At 48.5% G+C, this 26,839-nt stretch overlaps 1 protein-coding gene across 3 annotated transcripts in view; it reads right to left on the bottom strand.

Annotated features, from left to right (window-relative positions):
* PHF20L1 (PHD finger protein 20 like 1) overlaps nt 1-10,854 on the bottom strand; it is a 199,330-nt gene extending 188,476 nt beyond the window's left edge. The window contains exons 1-2 of one of the 3 annotated variants that reach the window (XM_040354986.1): nt 10,598-10,854; nt 7,568-7,680 (exon numbers count right to left, since the gene is read on the bottom strand). In XM_040354986.1, coding sequence (XP_040210920.1) covers nt 7,568-7,680; nt 10,598-10,603 — 119 coding nt within the window. In that variant the 5' untranslated portion in view covers nt 10,604-10,854. Of the gene's footprint in view, nt 1-7,528; nt 7,681-10,597 lie in introns of those variants that run through there. The other 2 variants (XM_040354988.1, XM_040354987.1) reach the window with 2 other exon arrangements.
* Between the last annotated feature and the right edge of the window lie 15,985 nt (nt 10,855-26,839).

Genomic DNA, 26,839 nt, shown 5'->3' with positions numbered 1-26,839 from the left:
CTGTGAGAGACAAGATATAATAAATGCAGGCTCCTGGGTTTTTCTATTTTTCTGCATATGCCCATTCACTGTATTCGGGTTTGTGAAAGCACCACTGTATACATGAACGCAGCAGTGCACAGCCATTCATTTCTATGACAGGCTGTACACGCTGCACCTGGACTGCCTAGGTGGACCCGCGTCTATCAAGTTTACCCTTAAAACCTGCCCTTGACCATTCTGTTTTGACCGTCTGTAATAAATCTGTTTATGAAAAATTGCATCTACCATATATTTAACTACTTTGAGGCCGCAATACGTATATATATATATATATATATATATATATATATATATATATATATATATATATATATATATATATATATATATACACACACATATACACACACACACACACACATATATATATATATATATATATACACACACACACACACACACACACACACACACAGTAGCTCACAAAGTGAGTACACCCCTCACATTTTTGTCAATATTTTGTAATTTCTTTTCATGTGACAACACTGAAGAAATGACACTTTGCTACAATGTTGTGTAGTGAGCGTACAGCTTGTATAACAGTGTACATTTGCTGTCCCCTCAAAATAACTCAACACACAGCCATTAATGTCTAAACCGCTGGCAACAAAAGTGAGTACACCCCTAAGTGAAAATTTCCAAATTGGCCCCAATTAGCCATTAGCCATTTACCCTCCCTGGTGTCATGCGACGACCACTGCCTTGCTAAAGAAGCTGAGGGTAAAGGTGATGGACTGGCCAATCATGTCTCCAGACCTAAACCCTATTGAGCATCTGTGAGGCATCCTCAAACGGAAGGTGGAGGAGCGCAAGGTCTCTAACATCCACCAGCTCCGTGATGTTGTCATGGAGGAGAGGAAGAGAACTCCAGTGACAACCTGTGAAGCTCTGGTGAACTCCATGCCCAAGAGGGTTAAGGCAGTGCTGGAAAATAATGGCAAACACAAAAAATTGACACTTTGGGCCCGGTTGGACATTTTCACTTAGGGGTGTACTCACTTGTATTGCCAGCAGTTTAGACATTAATGGCTGTGTGTTGAGTTATTTTGAGGGGACAGAAAATGTACAGTTATACAAGCTGTACACTCACTACTTTACATTGTAGCAAAGTGTCATTTCTTCAGTGTTTTCACATAAAAAGACTAAAATATTTACAAAAATGTACTCACTTTTGTGAGATACTGTACATTGTGGCTTTGAAGTGGTTTACTGGGATTATGGCTGAAGATTATCATCATATATTTCCAATATGTTGTTAGTGTTATTCTAGCTGCTAAAAGGAAATCTGTCAGAACCAGGATCTAAACCTACGACTTCTAGTCCATCCAGCCGTGACACCTTTTTTAATTAAGTCATACTGTTGCACTTCTGATCTGCCATATTATCCACTTAGAAACCTGGTTGATTTATCCCCCTCCCCCCCCCTTCATAACCAGGCCATATTTTTTGGTAAAAAAAAAAAAAATCCCAATAAGCGTATATTGATCGGTTTACGCGAACATTATAGCATCTACAAGCTATGGGATATATACTGGAATTTTTGTTTATTTACTACTAGTAATTACGGCAATGCTTTTTTGAATGCATGTTTTTGATGAATTTTTGCTGCATTTCAGTGCATTTTTCCACCCTCTGTTTTTAACCTTAAAAAGGGGTTGTAAAGGTAAAAGTTTTCTCACCTTAATGCATTCCACATCCGTCAATACCGCCCCCCCCCCCCCCCGTTATACTTACCTGACCCCTCGAAAGTACCGCGCTCGCCCCCGACATCCTCTTCGCCGTTGAGCCTGGCCATTGATTGGCTACAGTGGATGGATTGAAAGCAGCGCAGCCATTGGCTGGCGCTGCTGTCAATCACATCCAATGACACGGCTCACTCGCATGAAGGTTTTGAGTCCTTACCAGGGGGAGTTGAGACAGTCGGGGCCACTCTATGCAAAGCAAGCAGCACAGTGGAGGTAATTATAACATGTTTACAGTGGCGGTTCGTCCATAGAGGGCGCTGGAGCACCGCCCCCTCTGGCTCTCGCCCGCCACCGAGTCTAATAACATACGTTCATGCATTGCATGAATATATGTTATTGTTGCCAGCTGCCGCTGGTCTATTCAGATGGCCGGAACTTGAGCGCCGGCCACCTGAATAACGGCAGCTGGTTGGCTGTGCGGAAGTGCCTATCAGAGCCAGAGTACACCCCTCGGCTCCCGGATGTCTTATCCTCCGAACGCACGGGGGGGGGGGGTGCGTCCCTTGGATAAGACTGACGGCCGTCTCAGCCAATCAGGTTCCCCGATTCTGGTTATCGGTAACCTGGATTGGCTGAAGCGTCACCAAGGTGGGAGAAGACATCGAGGGACGTGGAAGCAATTGTAAGGCAAGTGCATCCTAACCCTTAGACAGGAATCGTTTTTTCCATTTATATAGCAGAAAACAGGCTGTGCTTATAAGTGTGCTGTAAGAAATATATAGCATCCATATACAACAGGACCCATGGGATATGTAATAGGCCCGCTGTCTTTTATATACAACTGTGATTGCCTGAATAGCAGTGCTTCTGCTGAATATCAGTCATCTGGTTGCACAAAGAAAACATGGAACGGGAACAAATGTATATTTTATTAAATCGCCAAACAGGACCTTATATGTTGGTCACAAAATATAAGGAAAAAAAAAAAAAAAAAAACAGCTGCTTTCCCCACATCTATTTGCCCAGAGACCTGGGAGCTGGATGTGGCCCATTTATTGCCCTTGGGGCACTGTTCCTCCAACAAGGAGGCATCATTTCTGCCACAAACAACAGTAGGGCACAATTTCTCCCACTGACACCAACAATGTGGCACTATTCCTCCCCCTAATACCAAGGATGGGACACTATTCTTCGCACTGACACCAACGATTGGGAAATATTTATCCCACTGACTCCAGCAATAGGGCACTATTCCTCAATGTGGCGACAATTGGCACAGTGGCGACAATTGAGGGGCACAGTAGCTGCGTTTGATGGCATGGCACAGTGCTTGCGTTTGATGGCATGGCACAGTGCTTGCGTTTGATGGCATGGCACAGTGCTTGCGTTTGATGGCATGGCACAGTGGTGACAATTGATGGCACAGTGGCTGCGTTTGATGGCATGGCACAGTGGCTGCGTTTGATGGCATGGCACAGCGGCGACAATTGATGGCACAGTGGCTGCGTTTGATGGCATGGCACAGCGGTGACAATTGATGGCACAGTGGCTGCGTTTGATGGCATGGCACAGTGGCTGCGTTTGATGGCATGGCACAGTGGCTGCGTTTGATGGCATGGCACAGTGGCTGCGTTTGATGGCATGGCACAGTGGCTGCGTTTGATGGCATGGCACAGTGGCTGCGTTTGATGGCATGGCACAGTGGCTGCGTTTGATGGCATGGCACAGTGGCTGCGTTTGATGGCATGGCACAGTGGCTGCGTTTGATGGCACAGTAGCTGCGTTTGATGGCATGGCACAGTGGTGACAATTGATGGCACAGTGGCTGTGTTGCATGGCACAGTGGTGACAATTGATGGCACAGTGGCTGCAATTTTTTTCTTTTTTCGTTTGCGCCGTATAAAAAAGGTAAAAATCCTACCAGCAAATACTGTGACAGTAGTAAAGTGCAAATGCCAAAAAAATAAAGATAAAACAGGTCCTATAAAGTGCAACAAACGTGTAAACATACGTTACAATCCAATTAATACACAGTACACAGATTTTAAATGTCTACGAAGAATAAAAAAACATGCACAATAAATAAAAGTCCAGAAATATATAGTGCTGGATATGAGTGGTGGGTGACAGATTTCCTGTAAAGCGTTCACACTATGAAAAGAATTCAGAGCATATCAGAATACGAGCACCTCCGATGCTTGATTCGTCCCTACGCGTGGCGCCACGGATCACGTGACTTCATCAGTGAGTACCCGGAAGGCGGGTGGAAAATAGCCATAATAAGGTATGTACAGCCAAAAAATAAAAAAAAGGGCATACTGTACATGTTGGAAGTATAAAGAATATGATCTTATATACTCGTTATTTGGGTGAACCTCCGCTTTAAGTGTTTTGTAGCAGTTGTTGCATTTTTTCACATACCATATGGTAGCGCGGAAAAACTCTATATACACAAGCTGAAGTCATGTGTTGACTCTTCTGGGTTTTGACTGGATGTTAGTGATCATAGCAGAAGTTCAGTGTAAGAAACACAGGAAAAAAAAAATATGCATGTTGACAAGGGGAGTGTAGAGGTGGGCGCGGAGTCTGACATCACAACTCCACCCACAAGCTCCGTACAACAGACCCACCCACAGAATCTGCCGTTTTTCGGGTCTCATAAGAGACAGAGGGGAGACATTTGACAGGTAAGGATACATGCAGGAGGCATCTATATCCTTATAGATAACCACTATGGCAGGAGTTTAGAAATGGTGAGAGTGGCTTTACATCCACTTTAAATAAGGATATGTGTGATCCAGTGCATTTAGGTGCATTCCGATCTCGATTCTTAACGATTATTCGTGCAGCTCTACTGTAAATCTAGTTTATGTACGGGTGCATTTTAACTCTCTACCTTGGGCTACAAAAAGCGGCAAGGCTCCCCAGTGCACACTAGGGATGACAGCAGGGGGAATCACAGCTGTCAGGAAGCCAATAAAGCCTGTTAAGGCAGAAAGTTTTTAGAGGAGCATCGGGGCTGCTCTGTGCAAAACCATTGCACAGAGCAGGTACAGTGCCTTGGAAAAGTATTCATACTCCTTGAAGTTTTCCACATTTTCTCATGTTACAACCAAAAACGTAAATGTATTTTATGTGATGATAGACCAACACGAAGAGGCACACAATTGTGAAGTGGAAGGAAAATGGTGAATGGTTTTCAATTTTTTTTTACAAATAAATATGTAAAGTGTGGAGGGTACATTTTTATTCAGCCCCCCGGAGTTAATACTTTGTAGAATCGCCTTTCTCTGCAATTACAGCTGCAAATCATTTTGGGGATGTCTCTACCAGCTTTACACATCTAGAGTGACATCTTCTTTGCAAAATATCTCAATCTCCATCAGATTGGATGGAGAGCGTCTGTGAACAGCAATTTTCAAGTCTTGCCACAGATTCTCAATTGGATTTAGGTCTGGACTTTGTCTGGGCCATTCTAACACATGAATATGCTTTGATCTAAACCGGGGATATGCAATTAGCGGACCTCCAGCTGTTGCAGAACTACAAGTCCCATGAGGCATAGCAAGACTCTGCCACAAGCATGACACCCAAAGGCAGAGGCATGATGGGAATTGTAGTTTTGCAACATCTGGAGGTCCGCTAATTGCATATCCCTGATCTAAACCATTCCATTGTAGCTCTGGCTGTATGTTTAGGGTCGTTGTCCTGCTGGAAGGTGAACCTCCACCCCAGTCTCAAGTCTTTTGCAAACTCTAAGGCCCTGTACACACGATCGAACAGGTCTGCTGAAACTGGTTCGCAGACCAGTTTCAGCAGACAGATCCGACCGTGTGTACAGCCTAGCAGACAGGTTTCCAGCAGACAAAAGTTTCAAAGCAGGCTTTAAAACTTATCTGCTGGAAACCTGTCCGTCCGACATGTCCGCTGGTTAGTACGCTTAACCAGCGGACCGAAATCTCCCGCATGCGCCGAATAGATTCGACGCATGCGTGGAAGCATTTTACTTCCTGGTTTGCGGACGCGGCGACGTCAACGTCACCGCCACGTCACCGCGCTGTAGGTCCGCGGGGATTTTGGTTTGATGGTGTGTACAACCATCAGACCAAAATCTCCTAGCAGACATGTCCGATGAAAACGGTCCGCAAACCTCAAATTCAGCTTTACAAATAAAGCTATTGACGAACTTTATGAATTTCTCCAAGTATTGTATATGGCGTTGGCTGCTAAAAAAAAAAAAAAAAAAAAAAAAAAAAGTTTTCTCCTCGATTAGACAGACTGGTTCCCGCTGTCCATATTCATTTGCTTCGAATGTATTTATTTTGAATTATTGAATTATGTTCTTCCCCATTGAGGCTGTGCCATAGAGGAATTTTCATTTTATTTGGTCTTACCGTGTTAGTTTTAGCAGTGACAGGCCTACTTCGTGTGTACATTAAGCAAACCTTTGACAATAATGTCCATAAAAAACACATTTAATTAATGAAAATTGTGTTTAAATTAAAAGACAAAATGTAGAAGTATGCCGGGAAGGATTTTCCTGATTTGCATATGTCTCAAAGTCACTTTGTATTGAAAGCCAGTGGAGTGCCGCAACAGCCAGGCAACTGGCATCTACCTGTATACAGCTATTCATGTCTCTGGGCGGCTGTACGCAGCACCTGAGCTTCCCAGGCATGGAGAAAAGCCAGATTTATACTAGTATACTAGGCAACAGGGGCTGCCCCCCGTCCTAGCAACCAAGGATACTAGGCACCAGGGGCTGCCCCCCGTCCTAGCAACCAAGGATACTAGGCAACAGGGGCTGCCCCCCGCCCTAGCAACCAAGGATACTAGGCAACAGGGGCTGCCCCACGTCCTAGCAACCAAGGATACTAGGCAACAGGGGCTGCCCCACGTCCTAGCAACCAAGGATACTAGGCAACAGGGGCTGCCCCACGTCCTAGCAACCAAGGATACTAGGCAACAGGGGCTGCCCACGTCCTAGCAACCAAGGATACTAGGCAACAGGGGCTGCCCACGTCCTAGCAACCAAGGATACTAGGCAACAGGGGCTGCCCCACGTCCTAGCAACCAAGGATACTAGGCAACAGGGGCTGCCCCACGTCCTAGCAACCAAGGATACTAGGCAACAGGGGCTGCCCCACGTCCTAGCAACCAAGGATACTAGGCAACAGGGGCTGCCCCCGTCCTAGCAACCAAGGATACTAGGCAACAGGGGCTGCCCCACGTCCTAGCAACCAAGGATACTAGGCAACAGGGGCTGCACCCGTCCTAGCAACCAAGGATACTAGGCAACAGGGGCTGCACCCGTCCTAGCAACCAAGGATACTAGGCAACATGGGCTGCCTCCATCCTAGCAACCAAGGATACTAGGCAACAGGGGCTGCCTCCATCCTAGCAACCAAGGATACTAGGCAACAGGGGCTGCCCCACGTCCTAGCAACCAAGGATACTAGGCAACAGGGGCTGCCCCACGTCCTAGCAACCAAGGATACTAGGCAACAGGGGCTGCACCCGTCCTAGCAACCAAGGATACTAGGCAACAGGGGCTGCCTCCATCCTAGCAACCAAGGATACTAGGCAACAGGGGCTGCCTCCATCCTAGCAACCAAGGATACTAGGCAACAGGGGCTGCCTCCGTCCTAGCAACCAAGGATACAAGGCGGCATGGGCCAAAAAGAGCTCAACATTCTACAATACTGTATAATGGTTATAACATGACATACGTTACATCCTATTTGTAGCTATATTGTAGAGACATCTAATTGCTTTTAAAGGGATAGGTTGTTATTACTCACGGTTCAGGGATAGGAAAAAGTCACATGGCCAGAACATACCATTTTTGCAAGTAGTCTTGCGCTTCTAAACGAGCGCCGATCTCAAATGTGATCCCGGGCCGAATAGGCGGATTCTTACTCATCCTCACTTCTTCCATCATCCCGCCCTCCACCTGAGAAAAATAAAATCATTTATTGATTTCAATGACTATTTTCCTTCTGTCTATGGTACCGGCTCCCCTGGTGTCAGCTCTCTGTCTCCCTACAGTCACATTGGCACTCACTCTGTACTCTCTCCATGGCACCCTCGTGTGTCAGCGCTCTCATGTGTGAGATGTGTGTCTCCCTGGTGTCAGTCACCTCCCCATTTCTGTCTGCTGTCAGGTACCTTGTGTGTCTCACCATTCTCTTCCTGATGTCGCCCCCCCCTCTTTCTCCCCCCGCCTTAGTGTCGCCTCTCTCTCCCCCCACACCTTAGCGTCGCCTCTCTCCCCCCCCACCTTAGCGTCGCCCCTCTCTCTCCCCCCCCACCTTAGGGTCGCCTCTCTCTCTCTCTCCCCCCCCCACCTTAGCGTCGCCTCTCTCTCTCTCCCCCCCCCCACCTTAGCGTCGCCTCTCTCTCCCCCCACCTTAGCGTCGCCTCTCTCTCTCTCCCCCCCCCCACCTTAGCGTCGCCTCTCTCCCCCCCACCTTATTGTCGCCTCTCTATAGGGCCCCCCCCACCTTAGCGTCGCCTCTCTCTCTCCCCCCACCTTAGCGTCGCCCCTCTCTCCCCCCCCCCCCACCTTAGTGTCGCCTCTCTCTTTCCCCCCCCACCTTAGCGTCGCCTCTCTCTTTCCCCCCCCACCTTAGCGTCGCCTCTCTCCCCCCCCCCCCACCTTAGCGTCGCCTCTCTCTTTCCCCCCCCCCCCACCTTAGCGTCGCCTCTCTCTTTCCCCCCCCCCCCACCTTAGCGTCGCCTCTCTCTCTCCCCCCCCCCCACCTTAGCGTCGCCTCTCTCTCTTCCCCCCCCCCACCTTAGCGTCGCCTCTCTCTCTTCCCCCCCCCCACCTTAGCGTCGCCTCTCTCTCTCCCCCCCCCCCACCTTAGCGTCGCCTCTCTCTCTTCCCCCCCCACCTTAGCGTCGCCTCTCTCCCTTTCACCCCCCACCTTAGCGTCGCCTCTCTCCCTTTCACCCCCCACCTTAGCGTCGCCTCTCTCCCTTTCACCCCCCACCTTAGCGTCGCCTCTCTCCCTTTCCCCCCCACCTTAGCGTCGCCTCTCTCTCTTCCCCCCCCCCACCTTAGCGTCGCCTCTCTCCCTTTCACCCCCCACCTTAGCGTCGCCTCTCTCCCTTTCCCCCCCACCTTAGCGTCGCCTCTCTCTCTTCCCCCCCCCCACCTTAGCGTCGCCTCTCTCCCTTTCCCCCCCACCTTAGCGTCGCCTCTCTCCCTTTCCCCCCCACCTTAGCGTCGCCTCTCTCCCTTCCCCCCCCACCTTAGCGTCGCCTCTCTCCCTTTCCCCCCCACCTTAGCGTCGCCTCTCTCCCTTTCCCCCCCACCTTAGCGTCGCCTCTCTCCCTTTCCCCCCCACCTTAGCGTCGCCTCTCTCCCTTTCCCCCCCACCTTAGCGTCGCCTCTTTCCCTTTCCCCCCCACCTTAGCGTCGCCTCTCTCCCTTTCCCCCCCACCTTAGCGTCGCCTCTCTCCCTTTCCCCCCCACCTTAGCGTCGCCTCTCTCCCTTTCCCCCCCACCTTAGCGTCGCCTCTCTCCCTTTCCCCCCCACCTTAGCGTCGCCTCTCTCCCTTTCCCCCCCACCTTAGCGTCGCCTCTCTCCCTTTCCCCCCCACCTTAGCGTCGCCTCTCTCCCTTTCCCCCCCACCTTAGCGTCGCCTCTCTCCCTTTCCCCCCCACCTTAGCGTCGCCTCTCTCCCTTTCCCCCCCACCTTAGCGTCGCCTCTCTCCCTTTCCCCCCCACCTTAGCGTCGCCTCTCTCTCTTCCTCCCCCCCACCTTAGCGTTGCCTCTCTCTCTTTCTCCCCCCACCTTAGCGTCGCCCCTCTCTTTCTCCCCCCACCTTAGTGTCACCTCTCTCTCTTTCCCCCCCCACCTTAGCGTCGCCTCTCTCTCCCCCCCACCTTAGCGTCGCCTCTCTCTCCCCCCCACCTTAGCGTCGCCTCTCTCTCCCCCCCACCTTAGCGTCGCCTCTCTCTCCCCCCCACCTTAGCGTCGCCTCTCTCTCCCCCCCCACCTTAGCGTCGCCTCTCTCCCCCCCCCCCACCTTAGCGTAGCCTCTCTCTCTCTCCTTCCCCCCCCACCTTAGCGTAGCCTCTCTTCCCCCCCCACCTTAGCGTAGCCTCTCTCTCCGTCCCCCCCACCTTAGCGTAGCCTCTCTCTCCGTCCCCCCCCCACCTTAGCGTAGCCTCTCTCTCCGTCCCCCCCCCACCTTAGCGTAGCCTCTCTCTCCTTCCCCCCCACCTTAGCGTCGTCTCTCTCTTTCCCCCCCTCCTTAGCGTAGCCTCTCTCTCCGTCCCCCCCACCTTAGCGTCGCCTCTCTCTTTCCCCCCCTCCTTAGCGTCGCCTCTCTCTCCTTCCCCCCCACCTTAGCGTCGTCTCTCTCTTTCCCCCCCTCCTTAGCGTCGCCTCTCTCCCTCCCCCCCCACCTTAGGGTCGCCCCTCTCCCCCCCACCTTAGGGTGGCCCCTCTCTCTCACCCCTTAGGGTCAACCCTCTCTCACCCCCCCCATCCCTTAGTGTCAACCCACTCTTCATTACACACACACCTTAGTTTTGCCCCCTCCACACCTTAGCGGGCCTTAGTGTCACCTATCTCTCTCTCCCCCCCTGCCTCTGTGTCGCCCCTCCCTCTTTCCCCCACTTTGGTGTCACCTCCATCTCTGGTGTCACCACCCTCTCTCCCAGGTGTCACCTATCATTCCCTCTCCCTCTCTTTCCTTAGCCTTGGTGTCACCTCTCCCTCTCTTTGGTGTCACCTCTCCCTCTCTTTGGTGTCACCTATCATTCCCTCTCTCTGGTGTCACCTCTCTCACCCCGGTGTCAATATCTTACTCCCTGTCTGGTGTCACCTCTCCCTCTCCCAGGTGTGTCTCTCACCTCCATGCAGTCTCCTTACAGCACGGACCGGGGGTGTGAGAACGCAGATCCTCCCGTCTCTAGTCCCGGGCCGTCCGGTCTCCGGGGAGCCTCATCTTCTCCAACCGCTTCTCCGCCGGACTCCCCTCCCGCTGCTCCCTCAGAGCCCCTCAGCCAATCACTTACCGAGACGTCACAGACCTGAGACGCACGGCTTCCGGGTCAACGCGTCCTACCTGGGACGCACGGCCGCCGTCTCCTAGGTGAGGAGCCAGTGACTTCCGGCGTGTCTAGCTGGCGCTCCTCCCCCTGTTACAGATCAGCTGGCTGGTCATGTGACTGGCCGAACTGTGTGGGTGGGGCCAACCTCATGCAGTAAAGAGATGTGCTGTAATGATAGGATGTGCTGTGTTGTCAAGGTTACTCACCCACTGATAGGACCAAAGACACACAAAATGTAATACACACCTTCTTCTATACTGTGCCATTCCCTATATATCATCTATCCATCTCACTATACACAGTGCCAGTCCCTATATACCATATATCCATCCCACTATATACAGTGCCATCCCCTATATACCATATATGCATCTCACTATACACAGTGCCAGTCCTCTATATACCATATATCCAATACACTACAGTGCCATCCCCTATATATCCGATATCCATCTCACTATACACAGTGACAGTCCCTATATACCATCTACCCATCTCACTATATACAGTGCCATCCCCTATATACCATATATGCATCTCACTATACACAGTGCCAGTCCTCTATAGACCATATATCCAATACACTACAGTGCCATCCCCTATATATCCTATATCCAACTCACTATACACAGTGCCACCCCCTATATATCCTATATCCATCTCACTATACTCAGTGCCATCCCCTATATACCATACATCCATCTCACTATACACAGTGCCATCCCCTATATACCATCTATCCATCTCACTATGCACAGTGCCATCCCCTATAAATCCTATATCCATCTCACTATACACAGTGCCAGTCCCCTATATACTATATGTAGCACTACCCCCGAATAGGGTGTCCCGGATTGCCCGGGACTGTCCCTTAATTGGCATCTGTGTCCCTGTTCCCGGATGCCTTCATTCCGGGACAATACAATGTCCCGGAATGAAGCACTGGGTAAAGTCATTATGAATTCAGCAGAGTCTGAGCCGCGGCAGCGCTGTCTGCAGCATGCAGAACCACCTCCTCATGACTTTCATTGTGCTCACTGGTTGCTACAGCCGCTTGGCGTGTAGCAACCAGTGACATCACGGCTGCAGTGCACCCCCTGGTTCAGAGCTGAAAGCGCGGGAGGATTTCACTTCCTCCTCCAACCTCCGCGCTTCTGCTCTGTCTGCCTCCTGGGACCCAAAGCAGCTGAGCTCCGAGGCTGCCCCCTGACATACCAGAGAGGGACACAGCTTCTGATCTGAGAGGGAGAGCAGCATCATCATCTGAGAACAACAGAGAGTGGGGGCCCCGGGGAGAAGCAGGAGGCTGACTGGAAGGAACAGCACAAGAGGGAGTGAGACCTGACCTGAGCAGCAGTGACATCCTCCCAGAGCCTGCACACCTTCCCCCAACGTCTGCTCCAGCTGTGCCTGTCATCAACAAGAAACAGGCTGACCGAGGACAGAGGACAGTCTGGAGGTAGGTGCATCACACACACCTACCCACAGACAGGGGCTGGGACAGGGGGTACAGGAAGGACTGCAGGCCAGCTTAGGGGTTCAATTTCACTCACCACCCCCCCCCCTCTCTCTCTTCCATCCCCCCTCTCTCATCCACCTCTCTCTCTCTCTCTCTCTCCCACCCCTTCTCTCTCTCTCTCTCCCACCCCTTCTCTCTCTCTCTCTCTCTCTCTCTCTCTCCCACCCCTTCTCTCTCTCTCTCTCCCACCCCCTCTCTCTCCCACCCCTTCTCTTTCTCCCTCACCCCTTCTCTCTCTCTCTCCCCTTCTCTCTCTCTCCCACCCCTTCTCTCTCTCTCTCTCTCTCCCACCCCCTCTCTCTCCCACCCCTTCTCTCTCTCCCTCACCCCTTCTCTCTCTCTCTCCCCTTCTCTCTCTCTCTCTCTCTCTCCCACCCCCTCTCTCTCCCACCCCTTCTCTGTCTCCCACCCCTTCTCTCTCTCCCTCACCCCTTCTCTCTCTCTCTCTCTCTCTCTCTCCCCTTCTCTCTCTCCCACCCCTTCTCTCTCTCTCTCTCTCCCACCCCTTCTCTCTCTCTCTCCTCTTCTCTCTCCCACCCCTTCTCTCTCTCTCTCTCCCACCCACCCCCTCTCTCTCCCACCCCTTCTCTCTCTCTCTCCCTCACCCCTTCTCTCTCTCTCTCTCCCCTTCTCTCTCTCTCCCACCCCTTCTCTCTCTCTCTCTCCCTCCCTCACCCCTTCTCTCTCTCTCTCCCCTTCTCTCTCTCCCACCCCTTCTCTCTCTCTCTCTCTCCCACCCCTTCTCTCTCTCTCTCCCTCACCCCTTCTCTCTCTCTCTCTCCCTCACCCCTTCTCTCTCTCTCTCCCACCCCTTCTCTCTCTCTCTCCCCCACCCCTTCTCTCTCTCCCACCCCTTCTCTCTCTCTCTCTCCCACCCCTTCTCTCTCTCTCTCTCTCTCCCACCCCTTCTCTCTCTCTCCCACCCCTTCTCTCTCTCTCCCACCCCTTCTCTCTCTCTCTCTCCCACCCCTTCTCTCTCCCACCCCTTCTCTCTCTCCCACCCCTTCTCTCTCTCTCTCTCTCCCACCCCTTCTCTCTATCTCTCTCCCACCCCTTCTCTCTATCTCTCTCCCACCCCTTCTCTCTATCTCTCTCCCACCCCTTCTCTCTCACTCCTTCTCTCTCTCTCTCTCTCTCTCTCTCACCCCTTCGCTCTCTCTCTCTCTCTCCATCACCCCTTCTCTCTCTCTCCCTCACCCCTTCTCTCTCTCTCCCCCTCCCCTTCTCTCTCTCTCTACCTCACCCCTTCTCTCTCTCTACCTCACCCCTTCTCTCTCTCTCCCACCCCTTCTCTCTCTCTCTCCCACCCCTTCTCTCTCTCTCTCTCTCTCTCTCTCTCCCACCCCTTCTCTCTCCCACCCCTTCTCTCTCTCCCCCCCCTTCTCTCTCTCTCTCTCTCTCTTTCACCCCTTCTCTCTCTCTCTCCCACCCCTTCTCCCACCCTCACCAAGCCCCTCTCCCCTTCTCCCAAATGGACACTAACAGGTGACAGCAAGTGAGAGTTAGTGATCCCATCCCTTCCCAAGCACTGCCACTTAACCCATGCCCCCAGCACTGCCAGTCTGCCACTGGCCTCATCCTCCTAATGAAGGACTACAGGTCCCAGCATTAGTCCCTTAGAGCTGAGGATCTGACATGCTCCCCCAATGGATGGGATAGGAATCGGGTAGGTCAGTGTAATGATCAGGTAGGTCAGTGTAGGAATCAGGTTAGTGTAGTGGTCAGGTGTTTCAATGCAGCAATCAATTAGGTCAGTGTAGGGATCAGGAAGGTCAGTGTAGGAATCAGGTACAGTAGGTCAGTGTAGTAGTCGGGTAGGTCAGTGTATGTGCAGTTTTTACCCCAGATCCCTTGTGTCATTTGTATTTCTTTTGTGGTATAAAGTACAGGGTTTTATATACAACTTTAGTGCCTTAGATATAAACAGCATTTGTTTCATGTATGTTAGCCCAACATCGCAAGAACAATTACACTCTGTGAATCTAAGCAGCTGCAATGTTGGGCTTCCATACATGAAACAAATGCTTAAATAGGTAAGGGGCGGGGCCTCTCGGGCACGTCATATGGTGGCACTGCCTCCTTGTGATGTCACCGACCGCTGCTTGCTGGGGGGGGGGGTGTCCCTGAATGGCTGTATGGAAATGTGGTCACCCTACCCCCGAAGGAGCTGCTGGTTTGGTTTGGGTGGCACGTTACCTCGTGGCTCTTCCGCCGTCCTAGGGGTGTAAAGTAAATAAAGCAGTAACGGAATGTCCACGATAGGTGTCTTTTTATGTGCTCTTTATTACCCAGCCGGGTAAAAACATTAAAACTTATGATGAAGAGTAGAGGTGAAGTAGAAGAAGAAGTAGCAGACTCAGGCGCAACAATAGGGAAACAGTCCTGCTCCCAACAATGCTTTGTATTCTTCGCCACTCTAGCCAGAGTGGGTATAGCGTACCTAGATAGGCCTCTCCCACTGACCTGGCAGCCAGGATATAGCTCAAACTTGAAGGAAAAGTCTCTGCCACAGACCCTCCTGAAATGGACTCAGGGAAAAGCCTCTGCCACAGGCCCTCCCTTTGATTGTGATTACAGAGACTATCCTCCTTGGTAGAATTGCGTCTGGATCTTCTTCAGATAATTTTCAGGTACCGACTGACAGGGGACCAGCCTCTCAGTGTCCGGCTACCTTGATCCCCAGTGGTTTGTCGAAGACCCTATTGGATCGCCAGCCTCTCATTGGCTCTCCTCAGATGGACTCCCCGTCAAACAGCTATCTCTCTTGGGATCTTCAGGATTGGGAACCCAGTCGACTATGGGGCTCCCTGCCACAGCTCAAATGTTCCGGACCAACATGGTCCCGGAACCAGGAACACTGCGTGGCACGCGCACCCCGGCCTGAAAGGCCATTACGCTGGTGCGTCGTGATGCGGTCATCCTGAAGGTGGGTGCCGCACTCCGAAGAAGAACACAGACTAATGGCGTCTGCCCCATAAATACCCTCCCCCAGCATGCACAGCGAGGCTGAACCCTCTTGATAGGCTGCTGGGGAAAAGCACCCAAACCTCGACTCCACTGCTGCCCCCCATCGCCCTGGGGTAGGAACTACACCCCAGTAACAATAGACAGCCCACAGCACAGCCAAGCTGAGACAGAGATCAGTTTTGAGCATAATAATTGGATCAGAGTCAGTTAACACTCTGATCCCTCTCTAAATTTAGCTAGCACCGGTATTTTTTAAGTAACCAGGCGCTACTACACATATATCTATCTCACTATACACAGTGACATCCCCTATATACCAAATATCCATCTCACTATTGTGACAGGAAGTCAGGTAAATCTGTGGGTGTTGTCACAGACGGGACATACATTTCTGCCTTGTTTAGACAATACACCAATTGTTATTAGGTGTCGGCTGCAAAAGTAGCCAGAAAAGGTCTAAGGGCGTTGGAAAACTTCAGCTGTTCAGAATGAGGCAATTAAGGCCTCTATAAGTAATCCAGAGGATTACCACTGATTTGCTGCATCCTGAGGCTTTGTGAGAAAGGAGAGCAGTAGCTGAAAGTCTTCTGAGGAGGTGAAATGGTCATTGATTTTTCTGTGTGATAAAAATCAAAAAGAGACTATTGTTTTTCTGCTGTATGACCAGCAGTGTCTGCCCAGCACTAGGCTGTGCCAGACTCCATAGATAGGTTTCTGTGTGGTGAAGGTTGACGCCCCAAGTGGCCAGGGTTTATTTTATGTTTGATTTTGTTTATGCTGTTTGGATGCTTGCACTTGTTTCCAGGAAGATGGAAGAATAAACCAAAATCTTTGTTTTCAACCGTCTTCGGCTGTTTCTCTGTATCGTGCAGTGTGTAGTGAACCCATCCAGGGGGTCACACACCCCCGCTACCGAGCTAACCCCTTACACTATATACAGTGCTATCCCCTATATATTATATATTCATCTCACTATACACAGTGCCATCCCCTATATACCAAATATCCATCTCACTATATTCAGTGTGTAGCGCTCACCCCCGAAGGAGCCGCTATTTAGTTTGGGATCGGCCTATTTGAGTTACCTTCTTGACTTGGTCTAGGGGTAATAGCTGTGAGTGTGAATAAAGAGCAAGTGTCCAGATGTCAATTGAGTTTTCAATGCTTTATTGCAAGGCCCAACACGGCCAACATCAACATGACACACAAGAGAGAAAAGTTGATGAGCAAGGAGAGAAACTTTAGTATCAGGCCTTGGATATGAAAGAGAGCAAGCCTGCTCTCAGCAATAATGTAACACAATTCGTCGCCACCACAATCAGGGTGGGTAAAGTGCCCCCGGGCAGGCGTCTATCACAGGCCTGGCAGCCGGAGCGCCACTTAACAATCACTGGGAGGAACAGGCCTCTGCCACAGACTGGCGGGGCCCATGGATGCGCGCACCCTGAAGGTGGGTACCGCACCTGGAACTCGGGCCCCGCACAGAACAGAGCGGCCAAAAGGCGGTTGCCCAGATATATCCCCCTCCCAGCATGCCCAACGAGGGAAGAACTCCTCTGATTGGCTTCTGGGAGAAGGTGGGTCTGTCAGAACCCCTCTAGCGCCAGCTGCCGCCCGGGGGTGATAACGCACCCCCGGAGCGCAGACTGACCCACAGGACAAATTCTGAAAATTGGCAACAGCCTAAATTTCCATAAACCGTGAATAGGAGTAAAATAATCCCCCCATTCTAACTTACTCTAGCGTAGTGCCCGTACTGAAAAGTAAGGGGGCGCTACAAGTGCTATCCCCTATATACCATATATCCATCTCACTATACACAGTGCCAGTCATTTGTTTAGATGCGGCATTCATTATTTTTGATCATTCATAACTTCGGATAAATTTGTATTCGTTACATTCACTAACAGCCAAATTTGAAAGGAAATTCCAATACCTATAATTTAATAGTTAGTTATTATTAGTTAGTTGGTTAGTTAGTAATTTTTTGAATTTTTCTGATTTTCGTTCCTTCGAATTTTCTTTCTTATTTTTGGATTTTCAGATTTTCCAATTTACAAATTTTCGAGTTAACCAATTTACAAATTTTAGAATTGACCAATTTATGAATTTTCAAATTTACAAATCTTCAAATTTACCAAATTTCTAGATTGTAAGCTCTAACGGGCAGGGCCCACTGATTCCTCTTGTACCAAATTGTAATGTAACTGTAATGTCTCCCATCATTTTGTTAAACGCTGCGCAAATCTGTTGGCGCTATATAAATCCTGTATAATAATAATATAATAATAATTTACAAATTTTTCGAATTTTAAAATTTTTGACTTCATGAATTTTAGAATTTACTAATTTACGAATTTTTGAATTTACCAATTTACCAATTCACGAATTGCAATCATAACAAATGATCCGAAAACGAATAAAAAATAAATAAACAAAAACAAACAAATTTTTTTGGCAGTGCCCATGTCTAATGATCAGCAAACCCTGATATACTGCAGTATTCAAATCTACACCTCCCGCCAGTCATTCACAGATGTGCTAACAACAGGTCTGGCCTATGTAGGTTTTATGGCCCTGCTAGAAAAGTTGTGTATTCCTAAATCATGTTCTGGGTGGGGGTCACTGGCTGTAGGGTAAGCTGGCTTTTGTATATCTAAAGGCCCATACACACGGTAGGACTTTTTGACAACAAACTTCAAAATGAGCAGGTTTTCAAAAAAAATTGACCGTGTGTACGCTCCATCGGACAAACTTTTTCAGTTTTCATCGGACAAAAGCTCGCTCTGCAAACAGACAAACTTTTCGCCAACAAAAGTCCTACGGTGCAAAGTCCTATCGTGCATACAGAAATCCATCGGACTTTCAAACACGCATGCCCAGAACCAATGTTAAAATCAACCAACAATATCAGAAGTGGACCAAAGGGTGGTGGAAAAGAGCAGAAAAGAGCAAAAAATCCCTTGATTTTGGGAAAGTTTGCAGAAAAAGTCCTGCCGTGTGTATGCTATGGGTGTTCCCGGCCAACGCCCTTCAAAGAAAAATCCACAGAAAAGTTTGTTTGAAGTCCTACTGTGTTTATCAGGATTTATTCTAAAAAAAATTAAGGCTGACTTATGATTTTCGAAAAAGCAACAAAGCTGCCTTGCGTGTCTTCTATCAGTTTTGGGGGTGCCGAGTTTACATTATCATCACAAAGCCATATTTTAATTAATATTTGAACACATTTTTATTTATTCAGAGATTCGGATATATCATATAAACAAATTTTACCGAATGCTCCGAATAACGTTATGAAATTCGTCCAAATTTCATAAATTCGGACTGAAATTTGTATCGAATTTTACATTGAACTCCAGTCGAATTCTAACCACACATATTGCTGAAATTAAAGACTGTGAGTTTTTATATTTGTATTTGGAATTTTAGAATTTTCTTAGAATTTACAGATTTTTTCAATTCAAAGCGACCAAATCGGTTGATAAGTTCAATTCGTTTTCGGAAACAGCGGAAACAGCGTTAATTTCGGAAACAGCATTATTTCGAAATGGTACTCTAATATCAACTAGAGTACCATTATGAAATAATGCTGTCTTTGTTAAACCAACAGTGATTTAAAGATTAATTGTAATCATTTTATGAAGATTTTTCTTTTGTTTGTTCACTTTGCTGCATTCGAATCGAAAACAATATAACATTTTCGTCTTGACCAATTAAAAAATTTGTAGATTTGATCGCTTCGAATTGAAAAAAATTGGTAAATTCAAAGAAAATTCAAAAATTCCAATTCCAAATTCCCAAAAAACTAATTGAACGTATCAACAGAATTTAACTAAATAAAATAACTAGATTAACGAATCAAAAGGAAACAAAGCAATTTTTTTTCATCATGCGCATGTCTATTGGTGAAACAAGCAGCTATTTCTTCAGAGCAGCAAATGTTAGAAATCTCAGCAACATTCCACAAAAGTGGAATAAAAAAAATCCATGGACCACTTGGTCTTTTTTTCCACCCTTAATTTTTCTATATTTCTATGTATTTTTCCTCTACAGTCCTCGGTTTCCAGGTGTCGGCCCAACTTGTCAAAGACCTCTGATGAAAGCTATATTCCAAACATGACATGTTTCTCCCATCGTTATGACAACCGCATGTCTGTAAAACAAAGCAGCATTTGCTGTAATCTCATCATTTTAAAGCAATAAATGGAATGCTGTCCTTCATACATGATGAGCTAATCCATCCTGCAGATCCAGTCTGTCCCTCAACTAAGACTTAGATGACATCATACTAAGAAATGCGCTACGGATGGCTGGACTCACTTTACAATAGTCTTGCTTTCCATAGCAAGCAAATGTGTTTCTCTCTTTATACTCAAGTACAGTAAAACCTTGGATTGCGAGCATAATTCGTTCCAGAAACATGCTTGTAATCCAAAGCACTTGTATATCAAAGCAAATTTCCCAATAAGAAATAATGGAAACTCAAATGATTTGTTCCACAACCATTTTGTCACAACCTACGGTGAACGAGGCGTCACTCTAAACAGAGAAAAAGAGTTTGGGGGTTCACTACATCATATCTCTCACATATAGGAATGCATTGAGCTACTAAGGGAGCAGGTATTACAACATACCCTCAGCCCCTAGCTTTGAAAAGGTTCTGTCACAACCTACGGTGAACGAGAGTGAACCACAACTGTGGTTAGGGAAAAGATTTCAATGCACTTCTCTATGTATGTGATTTTCAGTACTGGACCCAGGTGTCACTCTAATCAGAGAAAAAGAGTTTGGGGGTTCACTACATCATATCTCTCACATATAGGAATGCATTGAGCTACTAAGGGAGAAGGTAATACAACATACCTTCAACCCCTAGCGTTAAAAAGGTATAGCGAACATGTTCGGTATTTGCAGCCAGAAGGGCGTATACTATAAAGAACAAATGTCAAGCACGTAGCATATGAAAATACTGTATGCAGATAGCATATACTTGAGAGAGGCAACTGTAGCTTAAATGGTTTAAGAGTCCCTTTAAGATATACCACAACTGTTACATGAAGGCACAATAAGTAATCCCAAGTAGCACGGTAGTATAAACTAGAGCCAGATTCAAATACAGTACTTAGTAAAATGTGAACCGGGTAATTCTAATCTAGAGCAATAAATGTAATGTAGTAATGGTACTTATCCGTTTGCAGAGGATGAGAGTTCTTCAGTAAGCAGAGTATTGTAGCAGCAATGGGATTCTGTAATGGAGGGTCTCCTGGTGGAGGATATCTTAGGGTAGGGCACTATTCTTCCCACTGACCCCAATGACGGGACACCTAACATCCGGAGGCCTGATACTAAAGTTCCTCTACTCTCATCAGCTTTTTTTCCTGTCGTGTGCCTTTTAATGTTGGCCAGTTTGGGCCTTGGAATAAAGCTCTGAAACTGAATTTGTGTCTGGACATTAGCTTTTCTCCCACACTCACAGAAGTCACCCCCTAGACCAAGTCAAGAAGGTAACTTAGAAAGCCGATCCTGAATCAAACAGCGGCTCCTGCAGGGGTAGCGCTACATGCAGTTTTTATTTTTTTTGCTATAAACAAAAATAGAGCGACAATTTTTTAAAAAAATTATATTTTTTACTTACCATTACTTTACCATAATAAATATCCCCCAAAAATATGTAGCGCCCCTTTACCTTCAGAAGGACGCTATGGTAAATTTAGTGGGGAATGGGACAGTTATGTTGCTCTCATTCTTGATTTTTGTTAAATTTGGCTGTCGCCAAATCTGGATTGTTCTGTGGGTCAGCCTGCGTTCCAGGGAGGTGGTTCCATCTCTGGGTGGCAGTTGGCGCCAGAGGGGGTCCAGGCGGAGCCGCTTCTTCCCAGCAGCCAATTGGAGGAGTTTTCCCTCACAGGGCATGCTGGGGAGGGGTATTTCTGTGGCGGAGGCCGTTGTTCTGGGTTCTTCGTGGGTTCCTGGTTCCGGGTGCGGCACCCACCTTTAGGGAGATCGCACATCACGGGCCCCACCACTACCTGGCCTGGGGTCGCCTGGCCTGGGGTTGCGTGCTACGCCGAGTTCCCGACTTTGGGCCCTCCTGGCCTGGAGCAACTGACGCTACCAAGGGGCCCCAGTGACTTACTGGGTCCCCACTTCTACTGAGGAGATCCCAGGCTGTATGCCGTTCGGTGGGCTGGAGTGGCGACGTACTGATATAATTACAGGCAGGACTGCTTTCCTTATCCAAATGTGGAAGAGGACTCGGAGGATATCTGGGGTGTAGAGAGGTCAGAGTGCTGGGAGGATATCTGGGGTGTAGAGGGGTCAGAGTGCTGGGGGGATATCTGGGGTGTAGAGGGGCTTGAGTGCTCGGAGGCTATCTGGGGTGTAGAGGGGTCAGAGTGCTGGGGGAATATCTGGGGTATAAAGGGGTCAGAGTACTCGGAGGCTATCTGGGGTGTAGAGAGGTCAGAGTGCTGGGGGGATATCTGGGGTGTAGAGGGGCCAGAGTGCTCGGAGGCTATCTGGGGTGTAGAGGGGTCAGAGTGCTGGGGGGATATCTGGGGTGTAGAGAGGTCAGAGTGCTCGGAGGCTATCTGGGGTGTAGAGGGGTCAGAGTGCTCGGAGGCTATCTGGGGTGTAGAGGGGTCAGAGTGCTGGGGGGATATCTGGGGTGTAGAGGGGTCAGAGTGCTGGGGGGATATCTGGGGTGTAGAGGGGTCAGAGTGCTCGGAGGCTATCTGGGGTGTAGAGGGGTCAGAGGGCTGGGGGGATATCTGGGGTGTAGAGAGGTCAGAGTGCTCGGAGGCTATCTGGGGTGTAGAGGGGTCAGAGTGCTGGGGGAATATCTGGGGTATAAAGGGGTCAGAGTGCTGGGGGGATATCTGGGGTGGAGAGGGTCAGAGTGCTGGGGGGATATCTGGGGTGTAGAGAAGTCAGAGTGCTGGGGGGATATCTGGGGTGTAGAGAGGTCAGAGTGCTGGGGGGATATCTGGGGTGTAGAGGGGCCATATTGCTGGGGAGGCATCAATCTAGCAGATATATTATATGCAAAGGACAGCTTTGTTACTTTATGTATGTAGTTTTTTACCACTGTTTCTTTGCTGTACGGAATGATTGTTCATGTAGTTAATGCGGAGCTTCACCCAAAAGGAGATGCTCCACTTGTCTGCCTCCTACCTACTTGATATCTGTTTACCTGCACTGTCTCCATTGTAGGGGCCCCAGAGCATTACTTTGCCCATGGGCCCATGATGCTATTAAGACGGCCCTGAACACTGCACTTTTGCAATAGGCATATTAGCACTTATGGGTTAACAACTATAAGGCTACTTTCACACTGACCCGCGGGTGCAGTGCCGATCCTGACCTCCCTGGGGCCCTAAGCGAAATGACATGTCACATTAAAGTTGAGAAGGGGGTGGGCGCTGCCAACAGTGACATGTCACATTAAATATTTAAGTTTAGAAGTGGGGGTTCTGTTGTCGCAGATGCCATCTTACATTAAAGTGAGAAGAGGGGGGTGCTGACTTCTTACCTCTTCTCCCATGCAGCCAGCAAGTTGAGAAGTGGGGTGAGGGGCCGAAAATTACTTCTCACCAGGCGGGGGCCTCTAGTAATTTGGGGGGCCCTCCACAGCTTTGCGGGGCCATAAGGGGCTTGCATAGTGAGCCTATAGGGCGGATCGGCCCTGCGTGGGTGCACCACAATGCACCTGCAACGTTCCTGCAGGTTAGCTGCACCGAGCCATAGACTTCTTATTTATCCTGCAGGTTTAGTGTGCTTTCTAAAAACGCACCACAATTCCGAAATTCAGAAGTTTTGGTACACTATTTGAAAGTTCACTGCTGGCTTACTGCGGCCGAGTGCAAGGTGTACAAGATGGGCGTCGGGATGTTCAACCACTGGCGGAGACATGGAACGGATCGTTACCGAATGTGACGGCTCCAGTCACCAAACCTTATGGAAAATGCGGCTGCACCCTGCACCCCTGCCAGCTTAACCAGTTCCACTGCTGTTGAAGACTCACCCTTCACTCTGCCCTCGCTGTCTGCTGACTTCCGGTTGCGTGCAGCAACGCCGCCTCTCCCTGGTATCGGATTAGGCACCGGGAGCTTTTGTGCAAGTACAGGTACTCGCGCAAATGCTCGGTATCGGTACCAATATCGATACTAGTACCGGTATCAGGACAACCCTAATCTTAACTGCTTGCCGACCAGCCACCGCAGTTATATGGCAGCAGGTCGGCTCTGCTGGGCGAGAGCATGTAGCTATACGTCACCTCGCCCAGCAGCCAATAGGGGCTCGCCGCCGGGCACACGCGATCGCTCGTTATAGAGCGAGGACCGGGAGCTGTGTGTGTAAACACACAGCTCCCGGTCCTGTCAAGGAGAGAAATGCTGATCTTCTGTTCATACAATGTATGTACAGATGATCAGTGATTTCCCGTAGTGAGGCCACCCCCCCTACAGTTAGAACACACCCAGGGAACATACATAACCCCTTCCCCGCCCCCTAGTGTTACCCCTTCACTGCCAGTGGCATTTTTATAGTAATCCAATGCATTTTTATAGCACTGATCGCTATAAAAATGACAATGGTCCCAAAAATGTGTCAAAAGTGTCCGAAGTGTCCGCCATAATGTCGCAGTACCGAAAAAAAAAATCGCTGATCGCCGCCATTACTAGTAAAAAAAAATATTAATAAAAATGCCATAAAAATACCCCCTATCTTGTAAACGCTATAACTTTTGCGCAAACCAATCAATAAACGCTTATTGCGATTTTTTTTTTACAAAAAATAGGTAGAAGAATACGTATCGGCCTAAACTGAGGAAAAAAAATGTTTTTTTATATATTTTTTGGGGATATTTATTAAAGCAAAAAGTAAAAAATATTCATTTTGTTAAAAAATTGGCGCTCTATTTTTGTTTATAGTGCAAAAACTAAAAACCGCAGAGGTGATCAAATACCACCAAATAAAAGCTCTATTTGTGGGGGAAAAAGGACGCCAATTTTGTTTGGGAGCCAGGTCGCACGACCGCGCAATTGTCAGTTTAAGCGACGCAGTGCCGAATCGCAAAAAGTGCTCTGGTCTTTGACCAGCAATATGGTCCGGGGGTTAAGTGGTTAATGCATAAAATGCATTAGGATAGAAAACCTTCAGTCTTTACAACCCCTTAAAGGCCTCTTCCACATAATACACCTGTGTTAGCATCTACTTTTTAAGACGTAATTTCAGGTGTTTTTTTTATATTGTACAGTGGAACCTCAGATTATGAGTATAATCCGTTCCAGGAGAATTCTTGTAATCCAAAGTACTTGCATATCAAAGCGATTTTCCCCATAGAAGTCAATGGAAACAAAGATATTTTGTTCCACATTGACTTCTATGGCATGCAATACTGCATGTGGCCAGAGGTGGGGGGGGCACCGGAGAGCCTCAGAAACACTCTGAGACAGCTCGGCTGATCTCGGAAAGGCTCGGAAACACTCTGAGTGTTTCCGTGTATTACCGAGTGATTCAGAGTATTTCAATCACGTACCTTAGGTGTGAGCCTGACGTGCAGAGGGAAACAACCCTGGCTCGGAGACCACTAAAGTGTGGACAGTGGTGGTAAGAGCGCGGCGAGGTAAGGGTGCCTGCTGAATCCAAGTGGGAGCTGGAACAGCTGGTGCAGGGAGCAGCGGATGCAGATCAGCAGGTGCAGGTATGCAGAGCAGCGGATGCAGATCAGCAGGTGTAGGTATGCAGAGCAGCGGATGCAGGAGCGGAGTCAAACAAGTCAGGTCATACACATCAGGGTAAATAGCATAAACGGCAGGCAGAGAGTAGTCAGAGTCCAGGCTGCGTCTTGGCAACAGGTGATCAGACAGGTAACTGAGCAGGGCCAAACAAGCCAGGGTCAGGACTTGAGACAAGAGCGAGGTCAAACACAGTAACAGGATACAGGCACAGAGTCAGGAACACAGGTAACAGAAGCAGATCAAACCGCAGGGAACAGTACCCCATGAGCGTCTTTTACAGGCCGTTGGGCGCCAAAGCGCGTCGAACGTGCGCGCGCATGCGCACATTCGTGAGCGTTGTCTGTGACTTGCGCATAGGCACACGCCTTCTGAAGCGGGCAGTACGTCCCTGACATTTTCTGAACGGCTCAGAACCGGTCCGAGTGTCACCAGCGCCCCCTCGCACCTCTGGCCAAATTTGGTACTGCACACCCCATTAGCTTGAATTCTGCTCGTGTTTCGAGACAACACTCGCAAACCGAGTCAGAATAAAAAAAAAAAAGAAGTTGCTCGTCTTTCAAAACGCTCGTTAACCGCGTTACTCGTAAACCAAGGTTCCATTGTATTTGCACGCATTTTAGCGCATTTTCGTTCTGTATAATGAGCAAATGAGCATTTGTGTGCATAAGGTGTAAATTACTATTTAACCACTTAAGACCCGGACCTTTAGGCATCTAAAGGACCCGGCCAGTTTTTACGATTCGGCACTGCGTCGCTTTAACTGACAATTGCGTGGTCGTGCGACGTGGCTCCCAAACAAAATTGGCGGGGTGTTTTTTTTGTGCTATAAACAAAAATAGAGCGACAATTTTGAAAAAAATTCAATATTTTTTACTTTTTGCTATAATAAATATCCCCCAAAAATATAAAAAAAAAAAAAATGTTTTCCTCAGTTTAGGCCGATACGTATTCTTCTACCTATTTTTGGTAAAAAAAAAATCGCAATAAGCGTTTATCAGTTGGTTTACACAAAATTTATAGCGTTTACAAAATAGGGGATAGTTTTATTGCATTTTTATAATTTTTTTCATGACTGTGACATTATGGCGGACACTTCGGACAATTTTGATACATTTTTGGGACCATTGTCATTTTCACAGCAAAAAATGCATTTAAATTGCATTGTTTATTGTGAAAATGACAATTGCAGTTTTGGGAGTTAACCACAGGGGGCGCTGAAGGGCTTATGTATGACCTCATCTGTGTTTCTAACTGTAGGGGTGTGTGGCTGTAGGTGTGACATCATTGATTGTGTGTCCCTAAATTAGGGAACACAAACAGCTCTCCCCGTTCTTCAGCTCTGGGGACCGATCGCGGGTCCCGCGGTCGCGACCCACGGCTGGGCACTTAAAGAGGACGTACCTGTACATGGATGTGCCCAGCCGTGCCATTCTGCCGATGTATATGTGTAGGAGGCGGTCCTTACGTGGTTAAAAATGCAGATTTATTTTTTTACTGAAGAATACACGGCGCTTGTTTACACGCCTGTGTACATACGCACATTACAATTAATGGGCGGTATTTTAGCTCAGTAAAAAAAAAAAGAAAAAAAAAGCTGTACTGAGCTTTTTGAAGCTGCAGTGTGCAAGTGATGCACAATGATAAAAATCACCGAGCGGAGCGGAGAACAATGGAATGAGAACGTTGTAATTGCAAAACAATTTTGGAGGTCGGTGGACGGCGTCATGCGTCGTCCGGTACAATTCAGCTCCATCTGTTGCTGCTGTCTGGGCCGCCTGCCCCTGAGAATGCCTCTGATCAGAGCTGAAGTGTAAC

Source organism: Rana temporaria, chromosome 5 (genome assembly GCF_905171775.1).
Source record: "Rana temporaria chromosome 5, aRanTem1.1, whole genome shotgun sequence".
NCBI lineage: Eukaryota > Metazoa > Chordata > Amphibia > Anura > Ranidae > Rana > Rana temporaria.
This window is presented reverse-complemented; position numbering and strand designations above follow the sequence as displayed.